Genomic DNA, 22,660 nt, shown 5'->3' with positions numbered 1-22,660 from the left:
GAGATGGGGAGAGAGAGTGCCTTTTTTATTTCAACCCAAACCCCCCAAACAACCATTTCAGGCAGTGCCTTTTTAATTCAAACCAACCATATTTCATTTTCAAACCACATTAAGGGCACTCACCTTGGTGAATGGTGATTTTTTTTTATAAACATTAATATGTGTCTGATTTTTCATCGATGGGAAAAATCCTCCGGTCCAGGAAGGCAGACGTGGGCTCTGAACGAGGTGGCCAAAAATGATGGCCGTAGGTGGCGGCGTTCTCTCAGAAATCGCAGCACAGTGCGTCAAAAGCGGTCAAGATCAGACTTTTAGTAATATAGATACTACCCCAGGTGGGACCCGTTGGGCCCTATTCCCCCAATACAATAATCCACCACTCACCCGGGGGCGGCGTCGGTGGAAAGTTCGGGATTTTTTTTTGTAAAACATTGGGAGGCTGCTTCTGCGCTCCCCAGAGCCAATGAATGGACTCGATGTTGGGGGCGGTGTCGGCGATTCCTGGAGCCAATCAACAGGGGGGAATATGTATAAACACTGCTGTAATTTCTACGTGGTGAAACCAAATTGTATAAAAATGGCCTTTATAAAAATCTGACAATATACACTTTAACCACATGTGATTTTTTTTTTTCTATTACAAATCTCAAATTGTGGAGTACAGAGGCAAATAAATAAATGATGGGTCTTCGTCCCAAACATTATGGAGGGCACTGTAAATAACGATACCATTACATGTGTGTTAGCTGAAAATGAAAGTTACACATATCCTTGCATATCCTTGCAAAGGCAGACTAATTCTGGTACTAGTCCTAAATCAATAACATTTTCCTCATGGAATCCACTTTTTGCTTAAATCTGTGAGAATAGTCATGGGTGAAATGCGGCAATATTTTTCAACCAATGTTGACAGCAAGAAGCAAAGAGGTTCTAGGGTTCATTGGGATTTTTCCAAGTAAATGCAAAATACTCTAATTTATCTGTTCTCTTTGCACCTGGAATTCCCATGCAACGGAACAAAATGTCTAAGACTATGATGCGTACATAAAGTTTTAGAGGAAAACAGTTCAGCCTTAAAATATTGAATTTCAGTATGAACCATTATTATTTAGAGCAAAAAGGAAACAATATTGCTCAGCAATTTATTTAAAGGTTTATGCATGGAATGTTAATGCATGATGAATGGCACTTAATATTTTTAGCACGTCTTAGAGATGGTCCAGAATGGTCATGTAATCAGCACCACCCCCATTCCCATGGATCTAGAGAGCTGAGAGGATACTGCATTTTTGAATAATTACATCCCATGGGTCGAATTATAGCCATTGCTTTCCCCAGGTCAAATCTTCTCTTTATAGGAGAGTAGACAACAATATTATAGTGGATTAACTGTCATATTCATGCAATCATATTCACACAGCGTAGAACCAGGCCCTTCAGCCTAACGTGCCCACACCGACCAACATGTGCCATCTGCACTAGTCCCACCTGCCTGTCTTTGGCCCATATCCCTCTATACCTGTCCTATCCATATACCTGTCTAAATGTTTCTTAAACATTGCGATAGTACCTGCCTCAACTACCTCCGCCAGCAGCTCGTTCCATAAACCCACCGCCCTTTGTATTGCAACATATTGGGTTGAAGTCAGTCCTAAATTTTAAAAGGAATCACTCTACTCATGAAGCTGCTGCTCTTTGACTGGAGAAATTGTACACACTGGTGAATCACTCTTTGTCATGTATGGGATTCCATGCACAGGATAATACAGACTTAGGAAGGAAAGCTGAAGCTGGCAAATCAATGCCATTATTATTTATACCATAGTTATACGATTCAATTTGTTTACCAAATTATTTTTTTCTTTACTTAGTCCTAATCTCACATGGCGAGATGTGCAGCACCTTATTGTCCGGACCTGCAAGATCACTGACCCTTTGAGCAAAGACTGGAAGATAAATGGAGCAGGCTACCATGTTCATCACAAGTAAGAAACACATTTATTATATGTTTTTTTTATATGTGTGTGGAGTTGTGTCTTTGTATTTAAGGAATTGCATTAAAGTCAGATTTGGTTGATTGAGTTGGAGATGAAAATATGGAGGAAAAAAATTGTGATTAGACCAAGAACAGGCCTGGATCTTAAATTCCAAATAAAAAAGAAAAAAAAAATCAATGCTGCTTGAAGCAACATAACTGTTTTCTCTATTAATTGAAAATGTTATCTTCCCTTGAAAATCCCTTTGGTTAAAACACTCTGGTTGCCAATGCTACACATATTTTCCTGTTGAAAATATTATTAATGATTTCTGTCTGCGAATGAAACTATTTCCTGCAGCTGAACCAAAATGATTTTCTTCAAGTGCAACTGTGGTCGTATTTTTTTTAGCTTTCTTACGAGAAATGACTGGTTTTCATTTCTCATTGCCCCCTGGCTTACGCAGTGGAATTCTATGACATGGACATTTACCAGAGGAAGAAAGTTACAGCATCACAGTAGGAACCTAATGCCAGTCCGACAGATAAGAGTACTGAAGTATTCAAATATTGTTGTTAAGGGCAGCTATATGAAGACTTAAAGAGAGAAAGAAAAATGGAATGATAAATCAGTTCGCCTGACATCAGTGGTTGGGAAAGGGCTGCATCCATAACTAAGGAAGTTGGAACCAGGAATCTAATAATAGGAATGGTCAGAGTTTGTACAGTTTTATGAAAGAAAATCATATTTTACACATCAGCTGGAGGTGTTTGAGGTCATAAGGGGATAAGAGCAAACCAGTCATTGTCGTTGTCAGGTTGAGAAGCCATGGGCCATGACTGATGGAGCAAAGAGGGATCAGAGTTGAGAGCCACGCTATTTGCAAGTTGTATCAATGATTTTAATAAAGTTATCAAATATTATGTATCCAAGTTTGCTGATACAAAGTGAGGTATCAGTGTTTGCCGGCCATGAGGAGAGTACTGATGGGCTTCAGAGAAATGTAGACTGGCTACGTGAATGGGCAATTACATGACGGATGGAATACAATGTGGAAAAAGTTAATGTCATCCGCTTTGTTAGAAAAAATAGAAAACAAGCAATTTATATAAAACAGCAAGAGATTTCTAAATTAATGATTTTTAAAATTAATACAGTAGACAACTTTGTTTGTGTGTTATCCAGTGAAATCATACTATACTCATTTGCAATCAACCAATACACAAGTACAACAGGTAATGGAAAGAGAAAAGTACAAGAGTGCTGTGTTATGGCATTACAGTTACAGAGAAACCTTACAGAAGGAGCTGTTCCTGAATCTGGTGGAACATTGGAACAGCTTTTTTGTCTTCTGCCTGATGAGAAAGGGGTGAACGACTGGGGTGGAAATGGTTCTTGACAAGTTCATAAGTTCATGCCATAGGAGCAGAAATAGGCCATTCAACCCATCGCATCTACTCCACCATTCAATCATGGCTGATCTAACTTTCCTCTCAACCCCGTTCTCCTGCCTTCTCCCCATAACCCTTGACACCTTGCTAATCAAGAATCTGCCAATTTCCACCACAGAAATACCAATGACCTGGCCTCCACAGCCTTCCGTGGCATTCAATTCCACAATGATTGTGTTGACAGCTTTCCTGAGGCAGCGTAAAGTGTAGATGGAATTAATGAGGGCAGAGGGTTGGTGGGTGTGGGGAGGTTGGTTCGTATGATGAACGGCTATTTCTACAACAATTTATTGTGCTCTTAGGCAGAAATGTTGCCAAATCAACCTGACCAAGTGTCCTTGATTGATGATTGAGGTGAGGGTGGAATTGAGTCAGATGCAGGGTCAACTGTCGGCCAGTTACTGGAGGGGAACTCTGACAGTAGATGGATGACTTAGTGGGGGTGGCAGCTGAAAGTATCTTTGATTGGTTTTGGGTGAGACATGCGCGGCACCTTATCAGAGACCTTCTGAAAATACAGGTAAACCACATCCGTTGACTCTCCTTTGTCTATCCTGCTATTTAATTCCTCAAAGAATTCCAACAGATTTGTCGGATAAGATCTCGCTTTCACAAAACCATGCTGACTTTGGCCTATTTTATCTGAGCTTCTAAGTACTCATCCTTTATAATGGACTCCAAAATCTTATCTGCCACTGAAGTCAGGCTAACGGGCCTATAATTTCCACTCTACTGCTTTTCTTCCTTCTTGAACAATGGAGTGATATTTGTAATTTCCCAATCATTAGGAAACTCTCCTATTGATTATTGAAGATCACAACTAATGTTTATATGTCTATGTTTATATGTAGTTTTTGTTATTTTATGTTTGGGGTGTGTGTGTGGGGGGGGGGGGGGGGTGGGGTGGGAGGGAGGGGGCAACTTTTAAAATCTCTCCCTGCACGGGAGACCCAACCTTTTCTTCGTCGGGTCTCCGTTGTCGTTGGGGCTGCAATGAGGAGCGGCCTCCAACAGAAGAAGACCGGGGACTCTGGTGCCGACGACTCACCGTCACCGTCGTGGAGCTGGCCGAGTCCGGAGCGGGTGGAGCGGTGGTGGAGCGCTGCTGCTGCTGCGGCCCGACATCCGGAGATTAGGAGGCTGCTATTGCGGGTCTGCGGACGGCGGCACCGTGAGCTCGCGGATCCCTGGAGGGAGACCGCTTTTCAGGGCTCCTGCAACGGCGACTTCTCCCGCCCGAGTTGTGGGGTCGAAGAGCTCCTGGAGCGGGGCCTAACATCACCGCCCCGCGTGGCTTGGAATGGCCGCGGGACTCTGCGAGCGCACGCCGGGGGCTCTAACACCAAGACCCGGTGTGCGACCTTGCCCACCCGGCGCGGCTTTAATGGCCGTGGGACAATCGCCATCACCAGCCGGGGGCTTTGACTTTGACTCTGACATCGGTGGGGGGGGGGAGAGTGCAGTGGAGAGATAAGTTTTTTTTGGCCTTCCACCACAGCAATGTGATGGATGTTTATGTAAAATGTAAAATATGTTGTGTCTGGGGTCTATTTGTTTGTTTGGCTGCAGAAACGGCATTTTGTTTGGACCCCAAGGGGTCCAAATGACAATTAAATTGACTATTGACTATTGACTATTGACTAATGCCTCTCCAATCTCCGGGGCCAGCTCTTTCAGAACCCTACAGTGCAGTCCATCTGGTCCATGTGACTTATCCACCTTCAGATCTTTTAACTTCCAAAGTTCCTTCTCCTTCGTAAAATCCACTCCACTAACTTCCTCCCACCAACCCTCTTGAATTATAAGCATGTTGCTAGTGTCTTCCACTGTGTAGACAGATGCAAAAAAGGTGCCAGTTCTTTATTCCCCAATATCACTTTTCCAGCATCATTTTCCAGCAGTCCACTCTTGCCTCTTTCTAACTCTTTATATATCTGAATATACATTTGCTCTCCTCTTTAATATTATTGGTTAGTTTACTTTCAGATTTCATCTTTTCTCCCTGTACTGCCTCTTTACTTACTTTCTATTTATTTTAAAAGCTTCCCAATCCTCTGAATTCCCACTAATCTTTGCAATGTTGCATACCTTCTATTTTAGTTTTATGCTGTCTTTGACTTCCCTTGAAAACCACGGTCACCTCATTCTCCCGTCAGAATCGTTCTTCCTCTTTGGAATGAATAGATCCTGCATCTTCTGAATGATTCCCAGAAATTCCTGCCATTGCTGTTCCACCGTCATTTCTGCTAGGGTCCCTTTCCAATCAACTTTAGCCAGCTCCTCCCTCCCTCATGCCTCTGTCGTCACCTTTACTCAGCTGTAACACCGACACATCCAATTTCATCTTCTCCCTCTCAAATTGCAGGTTGAATTTTATCATATGAAGGTCACTGCGTTTCAACCTCCTAGTGGTTTCATTACCATAAGCTCCATAATCAAATCTGGCTCATTACACAACACTAAATCCAGAATTGCCTTTTCCCTGGTAGGCTCCACAACAAGCTGCTCTTTTTGCTTGCTAGCCAAACAGATCAGATATACCATACATAAATACAACCAAGCCAAACTCAAGTGCAATAGATAGAGAACAGGAGAAGATACAGAGTGTAGTATAGGCAGTGGTTCTCAGAGAGAGAAGCGAGTGTCACCAAACTTCTGAATTCTCTGGGGTGGAACCCTCTCCAAGACAGACGAGAAGCTCACCGTTTTAAACCTGTTTTTACAAAATGTTAAATGGTCAGCTCGACATGGACTACAAGACCTACACCAAACCCAAACCAATTAGGAGCAGACGAGGGCATTCGATCCAATTTGTGATCCCAGCTACAAAGACAGATATATACAGCAATTTGTTCTTCCCCGCACAATTAAAGCATGGAATAATCTCCACCCAACTATAGTTACCCAACCAGATGCAACTAAATTTAAAGTAGCTCTTTCTTCCCAATAATCCTTTCTGGCTTAAGCCCTCCCTTCACCACCTCCAGTTTAAATTCCATTTGGAATATTTTGGAGGACCAAGAAAACAAGAAACCAAGAAAGCAAGCAGTGTAGCACATCAGTACCGTAGACAGTGGGATACAAGTGAATCAGATAGCACCCTTACTTATGGAAGGATTGTTCACAAACATAATAACAGAGGGAAGAAGCTGTTCCTGAGTCTGGTACTGGGTGCTTTCAAGCTTGTGGATCTTTTGCCTGATGGCAGAAGGGAAAATAAATACATACTGGTGTGAGACAATTCTTTGATTATGTAGGCTGCTTTTCCCAGTCATCGTAAAATGAAGCTAAAGTCAATGGTCCGTTTGATGGATTTGTTTCAATGAAAATCCTCGAAGCAATATTCAAATGTATGTTGCAAGTGATTGCGTGTCACACTGCATAGAACATAGAACATAGAACAGTATAGCACCAGGAACAGTCCCTTCGGCCCACAATGTCCGTGCTGAATATGATGCCAAGTTAAACTAATCTCTTCTGCCCGCATGTTACCTCAATGTCCTACATATCCATGTGCCTATCTAAAAGCATCTTAAATACCACTATCATATCTGCCTCCACCACCACCCATGGCAGCACTTTCCAGGCACCCACCACTCTCTGTGTATGCACATCTCCTTTAAATTTGTTCCCTGTCACCTTAAAGGTGTGCCTTTTAGTCTTTGACATGTCCATGGTGTGCCTTTTAGTCTTTGACATGTCCATTCAGGAGTTTCTGACTGTCTACCCTCTCTATTCTTCTCATAATTTTATGCACTTCTATCAGGTCTCCCTCAGTCTCTGACACACCAGAGAAAACAATTCAAACCTATCCAACCTCTCCCTATAACTAATACATGCCCAATCTCTTTTGTACATTGACATGTTGGGAGGATGGAGGACTAAGTCGCTCATTGTGATATTTGGAGGGGCTCTATCAATTTCCATTAAAAATGAATTTTCATTATTATTTAATACCCTAAATAGGTTTTCCTCTATGATCCAGTTGCTGGTCACATTTCAGTACAAATTCACAAGCTCATAAGTTCATTAGTCACAGGAGCAGAATTAGTCCATTCTGCCCATCGAGTCTACGCCACCATTCCATCATGGCTAATCTATCTTTCCTTCTCAACCCCATTCTCCTCCCATAACCTTTGACACGCATCCTAATAAAAAAATCTGGCGATTCCCACTTTAAAAATATCCCATGACTTTGCCTCCATAGATATCTGTGACAATGAATTCCACAGATTCACCACCCTCTGGCTGAATAAATTTCTCCTCATCTTTTATTCTGCATTAATGCCCTCTGGCCCTAGACTTTCCCACTGGCGGAAACATCCTCTCCACATCCACTCTGTTCAGGCCTTTCACTATTTGATACATTTTAATGAGGTACCCCCTCATCCTTCTAAACTTCAGCAAGTACAGATGCAGAGCCATCACAAGTTCCTCATGCGTAAACCCAATCATTCCCGGGATTTTTGCATGTATATATTCCCACATTCAGTTCCCACAAATGGAATTAAGCCTCTGCCAACTTTCATCTGGAGGCAGCAACACTTTTTTGTGGTTTAGTTCAAGTGCAACTATTCATGAATAAATCAATGACTGATTAAGTGAGCAGAATTGCAAACGTTTGACAACAAATCATTTGTATCCCCATTTCCTAGAAATCCAAGTGCAAGCACAGTCCCTGCAAACTAACCAGGGGCTTAGCAAGGGTCATCTCTGTTTTGTTTTAGTATACAAAATGTACACAACAAACTAAAAATACTGAGCCCCTGAATCTGGTTATTTCATCTTTCAAATCCAAATTTTGCTTTACCATTTTGTGTAATATTTTGCATTTCCCCTATTTCTAATGAAATGCCTCTTGTTCAAATCTGTCTTTGATCTCTTTTCACATTGAAGAAGTAACCTGCTGGGACAAAGGGAAAAAATGGGTAGAGTAGAAATAAAGTTAATGGCAAAGAAGCTAATGGTATTAATGTGAGGGGATGTGTATTTATCAATAACAGCATGGCCTTAGGAAGCTGTTGATAAGCGAAACAAAAATTAGCCAACATTTGGCTGCCTTGAACCAAGCCTCTCAGTAAATCTTTGATTTCTGCTGAACAATTTAGTGCTTTCTCTGAAACATTATCCCCAGTTGAGCTGCTCAATTAAGAAGGACTAATAAATTATCCCACACAGAAGCGTCTCATTGTGAGCGGCTCACCCCATTGTAAAAGTGACACACAGGCAACTGGTCTGTTGCCGGACAGCAGTCACTGTGTTTGGACACACTTGTTATTTAAATACAGCAGAAAGGTTAAAGCAGGCCAGCTTAAACCTAACCCCTCTGGCTCTGGGAGAATCCCGCGGAGGGATTAATGAATGTGATTTTCCTGCATTTACTGCACTGATTGCTGGATAATGGTTTACCAACAATAACATTTTACCAATCCCCTTTCCCCAGTCCCATCTCATTGCTTCCACTGTGGGGGTGGTGATTGATTATGCAGGCATAATCAGAGCAGTAAACAGATTTGGGTCACCTCTGTAGAAAGATTAGTTCACTTCAAAGACAGGTGCTTAATGGGCTTACCAAGTCTTAAATAAAGGTTTTTGTACCAAAATGTTTGACCCCACTCGGGGTCATTCGTCTTCTCATGATCTGGTTCTTTAAAAATTGTTGATGTCCTTTCAGTCATTTCACAAATACATTCTCTTCCCACCGGGAATATTTATCTTGGGGATAGATTTGGAAAGGTCTGTGAATGAGCTGTTTTCAAATTGGGAAACAATTTGGCCGAATCCCATTGTAAAAGTATTACATTGCTTTAAGCATTGTTACTTTTTTGTATTCAAAAATCTGAAATTTATTCCCAATATTTCAACCCATATGATTTCTCATTTAAGATTAAAAACAGACACATTTATTCCACCAAATGAAAAGTTGTTTGAGCTAAAGAACTATGAAGCTAAAAGGAAAAGTATATTTTGAGCTAAAGAACTATGAAACTAAAAGGAAAAGAATATGGTTTGGGTCTTTATTCCCTTCTAACTCTGCTTCTCTATTAGTGAAAGTCTAAAATGTGCACAACTTTTGTGGTGATTGCTTCTCGGAATAGGTATCTAGCAGAAAATATTCCTTCCTTTTTAAACTTGGTTTTGAAGAATGCATGAAATAAACAAAATAAATAAATTTAGTTTAGTTTTAATTATTGTCACCTGTACCGAGGTACAGAGAAAAGCTTTTGTTGCATGCTATCCAGTCAACAGAAAGGCAATACATGATTACAATTAAGCCATCCACAATGTACAGATACATGGTGTAGGGAATAATGGTTAGTGCACGATAACGTTCAATAAAGCAACAATGAAAGATAGTCCGAGGTTTTCCAATGAGGGAAACAGTCACCCAGGACCACTCCCTAGTTGTTGCTAGGATGGTTCAGTTGCCTGATAACAGCTGGGAAGAAACTGTCCCTGAATCTGTAGGTGTGCGGTTTCCTACGTCTATATCTCTTACCTGATGGGAGTGGGAAGAAGAGGGAGTGGCCGGGGTGCAACTCGTCCTTGATTATGCTGATGTACTTGCCGAGGCAGCGTGAGGTGTAAATGGAGTCAATTATTTCCAAGTTAACTATTTCTAGATTATCTTTACTGCTATTTTTTACTTTTTCGATATTTACCTGTCTGGTGGAAGCAGAATTTGGCTGAGGTTTCATAATCAGTAACAAATTTCAAAAGGCATGTGCTGAGGTGTTTTGTAGCAAAAACAAACAACACTCCATGGCAGTGCACTGAGTATTAGAGCAGCTTACTGCAATTGAGTATGAAGGTGGAGGACAAGACCGTATCATTAAATATTTGAAATGCCTCTCGGAGGTCTTTATTATGTGATATAAACTTAGTGGGTTGACGGAGTTGAAAATTTACTTTATCCAATTCTAAGAAGGCCAATGTCAAGAATGATAAGGGCTTTCGCAAGGATGTTAGAGATAACTGATTGAGAATTTCCTGATCTCCTTTCATAGGCGAGTCACCGGGTGTACCGATCCATTCAGCAACTATAGCACGGGCCACTTTGGGTTTCCAGGCCGTGTCTGCAGCTTGGATTTGGGACAAGGCAAATTTCCAAGCCTTGTTATTGATATTGATTCTCACAGCGTGGCCCTTCATAGAGTCATAGAGTCTCACAACGTGGCCCTTCAGCCCAACTTTCCCACACCGACCGACATGTCCCATCTACTACAGCCCCACCTGCCTGCATTTGGCCCATATCCCTCTAAGCCTATCCTATCCATGTATCTGTCTAATTGTTTCTTAAACATTGCGATAGTCCCTGCCTCTACCTCCTCTGGCAGCTCATTCCATACACCCATTACACTTTGTGTGAAAAGTAATCACTCGGATTCCTATTAAATCTTTTCCCTTTTGCGTTAAATCTGTGTCCTCTGGTTCTCAATTCCCCTACTCTGGGCAAGAGACTCTGTGCGTCTATCTGATCTCTGCCTCTCATGATTTTATTCACCTCCACAAGATCACCACTCATCCTCCTGCACTCCAAGGAATAAAGTCCTAGCCTGCTCAACCTCTCCCTATAACTCACACCCTGGAGTCCTGATAATATCCACATAAATCTAATTTCTCTAAATTCAAGTAACCCTTTCTCTTACTCTCTGCCTCTCCTCCACCTTAACCCTCTTGCTAGTTCCACTGTTTGCATCCATGTATCCCTTCGATATCACCTCTTCCACAGCCAACAATGGACCATTGTGGGCTCCTCCTTTCCTGGGTCATCAAATTGTTATAAGCTTTTTCAGACCTCTAGTGTCCCTCTCCCCTGACTCTCAGTCTGAAGAAGGGTCTCAACCTGAAATGTCACCTATTCCTTTTCTCCAGAGGTGTTGCCTGACCCGCTGAGTCACTGCAGCATGTTGCATCTATTTCCAAGGCACATGTTCACTTAATTTCTGAGCACTCAGCCAGCCTTGGTGTTAATGGAAACTGTTGTCCAGACTCAACGCTCCATTTTGGAGCATCTTGGGGCAGGTAATGGCCAACAATATAGATGTGTAAAGGATAGGTTATTAATTAGCTTGACTCCACGAACTTTGGCAGATTGGTTCCAGAGGTCATTGGTTAGACCATTCCGCACTGATTCTAATCACAGCAAAATGATGATGTTCCGATTAGAGAATGAGCAGGGCAGTGAGTCATTTATTTTAGATACAGTGTGGAAACAGGCCCTTCAAGCCACATGCCGACCACCAATCACTCGTACACTAGTTCTATGTTATCCCAGTTTTGTATCCAATACAAAAGATAGACACAAAATGTGGAGTAACTCAACAGGTCAGGCAGAATCTCTGAAGAACATGGATAGGTGACATTTTGGGTTGGGACCCATCTTCAGACTGATTGTGGGGGGAGGGGGGGAAGGAACTGGAAACAAGACACTAGTACAAATCAGGGCCGTCAACAGATGACATCTGGCAGAGTGGTTCCCTGACAGGCCGATTGCTGGTTGGGGATGACTTGATCCCAGGAGGGATACATTGTTGCAAACTGTGGAACTGGTTAACTGACTTGTAATGGAGGAAGGGGGAGGGGAGTGTTTGTATAAATTACCTAAAATTAGAGAACTCAAAATTCATATCTCTGAGTTGCAAGCTACCCAAGCGAAGTATGAGATGCTGCTCCTCCAATTTCGCATCCTACACATTAAGGACAATTTGCAGAAGCCACTTAACCCACAAACCCGTGGAATACGGGAGGACCCGGAGAAAACACAATGCGGTCACAGGGATAGCATACAAACTCTGTACTGACAGCACCCATCGTCAGGATTGAACCTGGGTCTCTGGCACTGTAAGGCAGCAACTCTACTGCTGCGCCACTGTGCCACCGGATCTCCAGTGCTGTGAAGCAACAGCTACACTACTGGCTTTACACAAGCTGTGCATCCCAAATTAATCTGTACCACTGTGCCGCCCCAAACAGGAAAATGTTGAAATACCATCTTGAACAACGTATAGAATTGGCAAAAGGACACAAAATGCTGGAGCATTTCAGCGGGTCAGGCAGTACGTCTGGAGAACATGGACAGGCAACATTTCGAATCGGGAGCCTTCTTCAGGGAAAGAAAGCTGGAAGAGATGAGAGGCAGGACAATGTGTTGCAGATAATACTGTAGGTAGACATCTGCCACCTATCTGCCATACTTTGTCCCACCTCTCCTCTCTTCAAGCTTTCTTCCCCCCCTCCCCCCCCCCCCCCCCCCCCCCCCCCCCCCTTCCCCCCCCTTCCCTGTCCCCCCAACCCCCCCACAATCAATCTGTAGGAGGCTCCCGACCTGAATCATCACCGACCCATGTTTTCCAGAGGTGCTCCTGATCCACTGCATCCTCTGTAAACCAGCGTCTGAGGTTTCTTGTTTCTACATATAAAATTAGCACTTGGATGCCACTTCATATCTCAATGTGTGCCTGTTGATGAATGGCTGTGTTTCACAAAGGTATGGAAAGATGTTTAGTGTGAGAGCCTGTTAAGAAATGAGTCCGACAATAGTGAGAGCATTGGATGATGATGATGAATCTTAAGGTTTAGAAGGCCTATTGTGCTGTCAGAAAGAGTATTTCATTGTGCAATTGTAAAAGTTTAACAAGGTGTCAAAAAAGTACATGTAATTTTGGCATCGTGTGATGATGGAAGGCCCAGTCAGCTGTTCATTATACATCTGTGTCAAGTTAAAAGTTCTATTGCAATCACTGCAATAGCATTCCAGTAAACCCTCGTTATTCAAGACCACTTTATAATGGGCATTGGTTATAGACAACAGACAATAGGTGCAGGAGTAGGCCATTCGGCCCTTCGAGCCAGCACCGCCATTCAATGTGATCATGGCTGATCATCCACAATCAGTATCCCGTTCCTGCCTTCTCCCCATATCCCCTGACTACGCTATTTTTAAGAGCCTTATCTAGCTCTCTCTTGAAAGCATCCAGAGAACCTGCCTCCACCGCCCTCTGAGGCAGAGAATTCCACAGACTCACCACTCTCTGTGAGAAAAAGTGTTTCCTCGTTTCCGTTCAAAATGGCTTATCCCTTATTCTTAAACTGTGGCCCCTGGTTCTGGACTCCCCCAACATCGGGAACATGTTTCCTGCCTCTAGCGTGTCCGAGCCCTTAACAATCTTATATGTTTCAATGAGATACCCTCTCATCCTTCTAAACTCCAGAGTGTACAAGCCCAACTGCTCCATTCTCTCAGCATATGACAGTTATAGCGGACTGTCTCTTTAAGAACACAGGTTGCTAGTTATACACTGCGGAGGCTATTGAAATTGACGAGATATTGAAATTGACAAGGCATAGAAATTGACAAGAAATCGCTTTGATGGACACTTAGCTTTATTAAGCAATGCTGCAAACACCCTTTAGTATCTTTAGCTCGCAGTAACACAAATGCATTTTTAGCTATGAACTTTGCACTTGAAAACAACTCTTTGATTCACAGAGTGGCCGCTGTGTGGTTGCAGCGGATCCTTTACTCAGTTACAGTGAACAATTGGTAATAATGGACACCATTTACTACCATCCTCCCCCTCCCCCTGGTCCATTATAACGAGGGTTTACTGCGTTCAATAATTTTACCAATAAACTTGTTTTCAGTCTATAATAATAAAGTGTCGCAGTCTTTAAAGGAAGGCAGCAATGTCTGGTCTTCTGCCTGAGTCTTCTGCATTCAGACTTTGACCACATTGCAGGTGAAAGCTTGGCCTGAATATTTATTCTGTTGCCAAACCCACAGTTCAGACAGAAACAGATATGTATATGTGTATAGTCAGGTGCAATTGGATTGCCACAACTCTAGCAGCACAATCAGAGGTTTTATCCGACTGTTCCACAGAATACTTGATTATCTCCCACTGATTGTACAGTTTAAAGGAGTTAATCAGCCTCACATTAATTGCTTTTGCAGGGAGCTGTTCTACATATCTACTACTGCTCTGTGTGGGAAACAATCTTCTAAAGTTTAATAAGCAGCTTATTCTTATCATTTCCAGAGCCAGTGACCTTTTTTTCCTTTAACTCTTGCAGACTCTTCCTTCAACTATTTCATTCTGTATGCATTCGAATATTCCTCTCTCCCCTCATGGACGAATGGCGTGAAATTTTGGAAGCTCTCCAGGACCTGCTGTAATTGTTATTGCATCAATCATATTTTAATATATTATGATAAAATAGGCTGTTCAGCTCATCGGGTCTAATTTAGTTTAGTTTAGAGATACAGCGCGGAAACAGGCCCTTCGGTTAACCTAGTCCACACCGACCAGCGATCCCTGCACACCACCACTATCCTACACACACTGGGGACAATTTACACTTGTACCAAGCCAATTAACCTACAAACCTGTACGTCTTTGCAGTGGGGGAGGTAACCGAAGATCTCGGGGAAAACCCACACGGTCACGGGAAGAACGTATAAACTCCGTACAGGCAGCACCCATAGTCCGGATCTAACGCGGGTCCTCGGCACTGCAAGCGAAGTAAGGCAGCAGCTCTACCGCTGCGCCACCATGCCGCCCCAGATAAGGTTATTATCAGCCCATCAAATCTGCTCTACCATTCAATCTTGGCTGATCTATTTTTCCCCCTCAACCCCATTCGCCCCATAACCTATTCACTCCTGCCATCGGGAAAAAGGTATAGGAGCCTGAAAATATATAGGAGCTTTTTCTTACAACCCTCGGGCTGTTAAACTACAGCCTCCAAATAGGCTCCAAACTGCATAGACTTGGGGGCATTATTTTTGACTTGACAACTTAGACTTTTGACTATTATTGTCTACATATATGTCTGTTGATGGTTCAAGTGCTCATCCACAAACTTTACAAATGTTGTGGGAATACCTGCCGCCACCGCTCTCTCAGGCAATGTACTCTGGTTTGCAACCAAATAATTTCCTCAAATTCCATCTGGCTCCTTAAACCCATGTCCTATGCCTCTAGGCATCTCCATTATCTCCATTATTGCCTCTTGCCATCATAATTTTGGAATACCAGGCACAGTATCGCAGCTGGTAGATCTGCTGCTGCTCACAGCGCCAGAGACCTGGGTTTGATCCCGACCCCAGGTGCTGTCTGTGTGGAATTTGCACATTCTCACTGGGACTGCGTGGGTTTCCTCCAGATACTCCGGTTTCCTCCCACATCCTAAAGATGTGAAACTTTTGTAAATTAATTGGACATTGATATGTTCTTGATTAGTATGTGGTCAAGCATTAAGAGTCCAGAGTGTTTTATTGTCATATGTCCCGAAACAGAACTATATATATGACCTCAGGAAGGGTGGCGTCCATAATGGCCCATTGTTGGCTGGGGAAGATATGTTAATGACGTGGATGCAATAATAATGAAACTAGCAAGGTGGGTGGGAAGGGGGAAGACAAGAAATGCAGGCGTTTATAGAAATTAACTATATCAACGTTCATGTTGCTGAGTTGTTAGCTGCCGAAGAGAAATACGATGCACCGTTTCTCCAAGTTGCTTCAAGTGGGGACAAATAGGACTTTCCCTGGATGCCAACTTGGTGGGCATGGACAAGGTGGCTGAAGGGCCTGTTTCCATGCGGCACAATTCTGGGACTCTACTGCAACATCAAAGGTAATGGGTTGAACACGTCACTGGATCTATGAGACACCAGAGGCAACAGCCATTTGGAAACTGACCAACAATGTCATGAGCTCAAGAGGCAAGATTATAAAATGTAACACCGCCCCGCCCCCCCCTCACCCCCGGACTCAGACCCATTTCTCCCCTCCCCCTCCACCTACATTCCTTCCTCAGGCTTCACAATTTGCCACTCTTCAACCCTTTTATATCACACCACTTTTTCATCTCTAGCCTTTATCCAATCATCTATCTATCAAAAACCTCTGATTACCTATTCACTGACATGCCTGGTCCTGCCTCTCCTCCCTTCTGGCTTTATTTACCCCTCCCCCCCCCCCCCCCTATCCCACCCCCAACACAGTCTGGAGAAGGGTCCCAACCCAAGACATCACCTACCCATGTTCTCCAGGGATAGACACAAAAAGCTGGATTAACTCCGCGGGACAGCCAGCAACTCTGGAGAGAATTAATGGATGACTCCAGGAATGCTGCCTGACTCACTGAGTTACTCCAGCACTTTGTGTCATTTTTTTAGCTGAATTAAATCTTGCCTGTCCTGGGTGTTTCCAACATTTTGTGGTTTTATTATCTGGAGAAAAAATGGTTTGTAGTCCACTGAAATATGGTTCAGACGTATGGATAGCTTGATTGTAGAGTGTTGCCAGTCTGTTCACTGGCTTCCACTTTATGCTCACAGTTGTTTGCAATGCAATTTGTTTCATGTCATTTAACTACATATTGTACTTTATTAAACTGTCAAATTAGTGAACTCTCGAAAAATAACAATAAGACAATAGGTTGTGATCACAATGTTGCATTGGAATTTGGCAAAAGAAAGTATAAGGATGTAACTGTAGAAGTTAAAACAATAAAGTTGTTAACTTCACAGAGTTAATAAATGACTGAACCTGCCCGTTTAAATGACTATAAAGGTGAATGGTATTTATTAACAGCTCCGAAACAAGTAGCGGGGATCAGTAATGGATTTAGTATTTTTTAAATCTATACCTTGTCTACACTCTCTCGAGTGTGTATATTTAAGTTTGCAGCATATTAAAACAATATGTTTATTGTGCTTACTTCATAAGCTTGTCAGACGCATTTCATTTTGTTTTTGACTGAACTGAATTTTTTCACATATTTTAATATTGTTCATCCCCAGCCATTTAATAAATACATCACTTTAAAATATGTTGCGGCATTAAATTTACAGTGCATAAAATATGAATGAAGTTGCACAGGTTTAGGTGCATCAAATGTGATTTAATATATTTCTGCAGTGTTATGAAGAGTAAAAGATTACAAGACTGCTCAGGCAGCAAAATAGTGACCTTTGATCCCGAGTTACATCCACTCAGCAAAGAGCACTGAATGAAGGTATAGGAATGGAATAACACGTAGATTTGCCAGGAGGTAGATTTAATTTTGATTTTGACGTCAAATCTGCTGAGCAAGGCGTTGCAAACAGCATAGACACAAAAAGCTGGAGTAACTCAGTGGGACAGGCAGCATTTCTAGAGAGAAGGAATGGGTGACTTTTCGAGTTGAGAAGAAGGGTCTCGACCCGAAACTGAGTCTGAAAAAGGGTCTCAGCCCAAAACGTCACCCATTCCTTCTCTCCAGAGATGCTGCCTGTCCCGCTGAGTTACTCCAGCTTTTTGTGTCAACCTACAAACCAGCATCTGCAGTTCCTTCTTACACATTGCAAACAGCATATTTGTCACAAAAGTCCTGATTTGAACTGGTGATACTGGTGGACATAAGACTGAAGTGAGCAGTGTGTCATCCCAGCATGTAGCCTGGCTATTTTAATGCCTATCCACCCCTCCTGCTAAAAATAATGTTTTCCAACTGCTCATGTTATGGATGATATGAGGAGCCAACAAGTCAGGGAGGATTTCAGCCAACTAAAGAAGATGGCAAGTTTTAGTTTAGTTTAGTTTAGTTTAGCAATACAGTGTGGAAAAAGACTCATCTACCCACCGGGTCAACGCTGACCAACGAACACCCATACACTAATATAGGAAGGAACTTCAATGTTGCTTAATACCGAAGATAGACACAAAACGCTGTAGTAACTCAAAGGGTCAGGCAGCATCTCTGGAGAAAAGGAATAGGTAATGTTTCAGGTCGAGACCCTTCTTTCAGTCTCCAAGTGTTTCTCAGTCTGAAGGGGGATCTCAACCCAAAAAGTCACCTGTTCCTTTTCTCCAGACATGCTGCCTGACCCGCTGAATTACTCTATCATTTTGTGTCTGTCTACTTGTACACTAGTTCAATACTACACACCAGGGACAATTTACGAAGCCAATTAACCTATAAACCTGCACATCTTTGGAGGAAACCCGAGCACCCTGAGAAAATCCATGCAGTCACAGGGAGAACATGCAAACTCCGTACAGACAGCTCCCATAGTGAGGATCGAACCCGGGTCCCTGATGCTGTACGGCAGCAACTCTATCGCTGCTCCACTGTACTGCCTTTTGTGCTCTATTCCACAAGGATAGCAATAATATTTTAAATATGTTACCTTACTGAGAACTATTGAATTCATTCAATGGGCCTGTTCACCAGTTAGCAAGCACCACTAAAGCTGGTGTTACATGTTGGAATGATCTGAACCGTATATGGAGAGGAGGCTCATTAGATTATTTCAGATAACAAAGAACCAATAAAACCAAAACAAAATTCTGAAGAAGGGTTCCCATCCTGAAACATCACTTATCCATGTTCTCTAGGGAAGTGGGCTGACCCACTGAGTTACTCCAGCACCTTGCATCTTTCCTTGGCTAACCAGCATCTGCAGTTTCTTGTTTCAACAAGGGGTGAGTCAAAGCTTGCAGTACTCGGTTGCATTCATGATGTTACAGAGATTCTTACTACCAAGAGAGGCCAATTTTGACCTCCTGATCATTGGACCGAGAGCTTGCTCGTTCAAGGCTGTTGAATGCTGCCTGATTGCTGAGTTACTCCAGCACTCTGTATCATTTTGTGTAAATCAGCATCTAGAGTTCCTTGTTTCTGCATGTGGTATCAGGAATTGGTTATTGTCTAGTTACTGTCATCACCTGGTATTGTCGAGTCAGCAGAAAGAAGATGACTTCTATGCCCTTCTATTCTTAACTATAACTTCCATGTGGTGGGTGAGCAAATAATGACCAGTTCGTAGCAAAAAACACAAACTGCCTTGGCGACACAGCGGGTCAGGCAGCATCTCTGGACTACATGGAGAGGTAACGTTTTGCATTGGGACTGATTGTAGTAGGGGGAGAGAAGGCTGGAAGAGAGATGGGGGCAGGACAAAGCCAGGCAAGTAATAGGTGGATTAAAAAAAAACTGCTGACACTGGTTTAAAAAAAGACACAAAGTGCTGGAGTAACTCAGCAGGTCAGGCAGCATCTCCGGACAACATGAATAGATGACATTTCGAGTCGGGGCCTTCTCAATATAGGAGGATAGGAGTGTGGTTTGACTGGCCAGTTCATGATCTAGCAGGAATAGATAGTGGGAAATTGAGCCTGCAATGAAAATCCAGCAGTCGGCTATACTGCTTGGCGTTCCTGTCTTTCTCTCCTCCCCCTCCTAATTGAACATGGATAGACGAAGAATACCCAGCCTATTATCCAGTAGAGCTCAAATAATAGCTGTTAATCAGTGACACTGTACGGGCTTGTAACTGCCTCATTTACTATTCATTATTTCATATACAGTTGTTATCTTTTTTTTAATGCAGATTGCAAGAAAGATTTGCAGGGTCTATATAGTGTTATAAACCGAATACACCTGAATAACAGAAGAAAGCTGTAGAAGCTGGGTTTAGCTTCAGACCACATTTACCCATTCTGTAACTGTGCACAGACATTTCCTTTAAAGTACTAACAGTGGTGGGAGGGGTCACCAGTGGTAATGAGATTATCAGACTGTGACACAGGATTTCAATACCGGGACTTGCAGTTATAGTCAGCGGTACCAGGATTAGCAGCAAAGGTCAACAGTATTTCCTGGTACCAAGAATGAGAAAATTCAGCATACCACGATAGTGCTAGTCAAAGGCTTTACATCCTCACCTTAAAGGATTATAAGTGAATTACTTATCACAAGGAAAATGCATAGGTGATGAGCCCTGGACCTGTTTTGGAATTGGGATTGTCACTGGATCAGGGAATTTATTGCCAGAGAAACCAGAATGTAATAGTGTGTGTGTGCATTTCAATGTGCCCACTGACTTTAATTTTTATTTGTCCCAGATGCCTACATTGAATTAAAAAGGAACCTCCACATCAAATAATGCGGATGGGGAGTCATTGTATTATATTTACATTTGTTTCTAGTCATTTCTGGCGGTACAATAATTCCTAGCGATAAACACGGACTGTCTTTTCTGCTGCTTGTGTGCACACAACATAATTGAGATCAGTAAGATAAATGTCAGAATCTGCTAATATTTCCATGCAGGCACGTGCAGTCAATTTTTAACCATTCCAAGTTAATTTGTTGGGTTTTTTAACCAAAAGTAAAATGACAGCCCACTGAGGGAATCTGTTGATCAATGGGAAGAGAGATATTTGATCCAGCTTATAAAAATAACCAGACTAAAAATAATCTGCAACCGCTCCGTAAGATTGAAGTCAGATAACACAGTTAATTATGGAATATATTTCTCAAATCCAACAAAAGGACATGTTTCCAGTGGGTTTTTTTCGAAGTGTGCATCCATACTTTTAAAACTGTTTAGTTACAGTCCTGGCCTTTCCAGATAATGAGGCAGGATTCTGGTATTTCATTTACCACTAATAGGCTTGAATTACACAATCACACATCACCAGCAAAACAATTGTTTTTCTCTCTTGGATTAAATCGCGGAGATTGGAAAATTACAGTGAGATGTACAATTTCACAGAATTTGTGACCCTTCAACCTTTACATTAGAAGGACAACCCTGAATCTCGTCTTGTTAGTACAACATAAAGTATAGTTCTATCAAACACGTCTGACTCATTTGATGCCAGTGGTATGAAAATAATGGTGACTTTCAATGCAATTTTTTTTCTTTACGAGTTTCATTCCTTGCTCATTAAACAGCAACTCAAGGGAGCAGCAGTCAAGTTTGGCACCCTGAAAAAGACACGCAGTTTTACCCGCTTTTTAATGACACCAGAATTTTTCACAGCACTCCACACCCAATGAAGTATTCTGAGCTTTAGTGTATCATTTGTAGACCATCCCTACATATTGTGTAATCCCCACATTGAGCTGTGGCATGTGCTCCCCCCACGAGTCTGCGCTGACCAGCGATCACCCCATACACTAGTAGTATCCTACACATAAGGGACAATTTACAATTTTGCCATAGCGAATTAACCTACAAACCTGTACGTCTTTGTAGCGTGGGAGGAAACCAAACCACTCAGAGAAAATAACCACACAGTCACAGGGAGAATGTACAAACTCCATTCAGTCAGAACCCGTAGTCAGGATCAAACGCGAGTCTCTGGCGCTGTAAGGCAGCGACTCTAACATTGCGCCACGGCGCTGCCCCGAGTCATTTATTAAACACTGGATTAACCATTATTGGTTACTTCAACATATGTTTCCCATTTGTGGAGCGCATTTGGAAAAGGTGATGTGTCTTGCACCCTTCTGAAGGACCAGTTTTTAATCACTGCTGGAGGTGAAACAGGAACATCTGTGGACTGTTATTTAGTGTTTTAAAAACTTTGCTTAATTTATCTATAAAGAGTGTAGTAGCATTGATAATGAAGATAGTTGCCAAAAATCACAGCAGGATCCTGATCAGTTGGGCAAGTGGTCATAAGAATGGTTAATGGAGTTTAATGAAGATAAGTGTGAGGTGTTTTGGCAGGGGCTGGACCTTCAGAGTGAATGGTAGTACAGTGGAGAGTGTTGTAGAGCAGAGGGATCTAGGAGTGCATGTAGATATTTCCCTGAAAGTGGCATTACAAGCACATAGGATGGTCAAGAGACTTTTGGGACATTGGCCTTCATTAGTCAGGGCATTGAGTATACAAGTTAGGGTGTTATACAAGATGTGGTGAGGCCACGTTTGGAGTATTGTGTTCAGTTTTGGTCACCCTGATATAGGAAGAATGTCATTAAGCTGGGAAGAGTACAGAGGCGATGTACAAGGATGTTGCCAGGACTTGAGGGCTGAGCTACAGGGAGAGGTTGGGTAAATTAGGACTTTATTCCTTGGAGCACAGGGTGATCTTATGGAGGTATATATAATCATGAGGGGAATAAGTATAGCAAATGCATTGAGTCTTTTACCCAGAGTAGAGGAATCAAGAACTAGAGGACATACATTTAAAATGAGAGGGAAAAGATTTCATAGAAACCTTAGGGAAACTTTCTACTCAGAGGGTGGTGTGTATGGAGCTACCAGAGGAGCTAGTTGAGGTAGGTATTATAATACATTTAAAATATATTAGGCCAGGTACATGGATAGGATAGGTTTAGAAGATATAGGCCAAATGCAGGTAGGTGGGACGAGCGTAGTTGGGTCATCTTGGTCAGCATGGACAAGTTTAACTGGAGGGCCTGTTTCTTTGCTGTATAGGTATGA

At 42.4% G+C, this 22,660-nt stretch overlaps 1 protein-coding gene across 1 annotated transcript in view; it reads left to right on the top strand.

Annotated features, from left to right (window-relative positions):
* Positions 1–22,660, top strand: part of LOC129698179 (PC3-like endoprotease variant B) — a 685,304-nt gene that overhangs the window by 480,743 nt on the left and 181,901 nt on the right. Inside the window, exon 12 of the mRNA XM_055637132.1 lies at positions 1,872–1,985. Within this exon, the coding sequence (XP_055493107.1) occupies positions 1,872–1,985 (114 nt within the window). The remainder of the gene's footprint in view (positions 1–1,871; positions 1,986–22,660) is intronic.

The sequence above is a fragment of the Leucoraja erinacea genome, chromosome 6, assembly GCF_028641065.1.
Source record: "Leucoraja erinacea ecotype New England chromosome 6, Leri_hhj_1, whole genome shotgun sequence".
NCBI lineage: Eukaryota > Metazoa > Chordata > Chondrichthyes > Rajiformes > Rajidae > Leucoraja > Leucoraja erinaceus.
The sequence above is the reverse complement of the archived record's forward strand: the minus strand, read 5'-3'. Positions and strand labels throughout refer to the sequence as shown.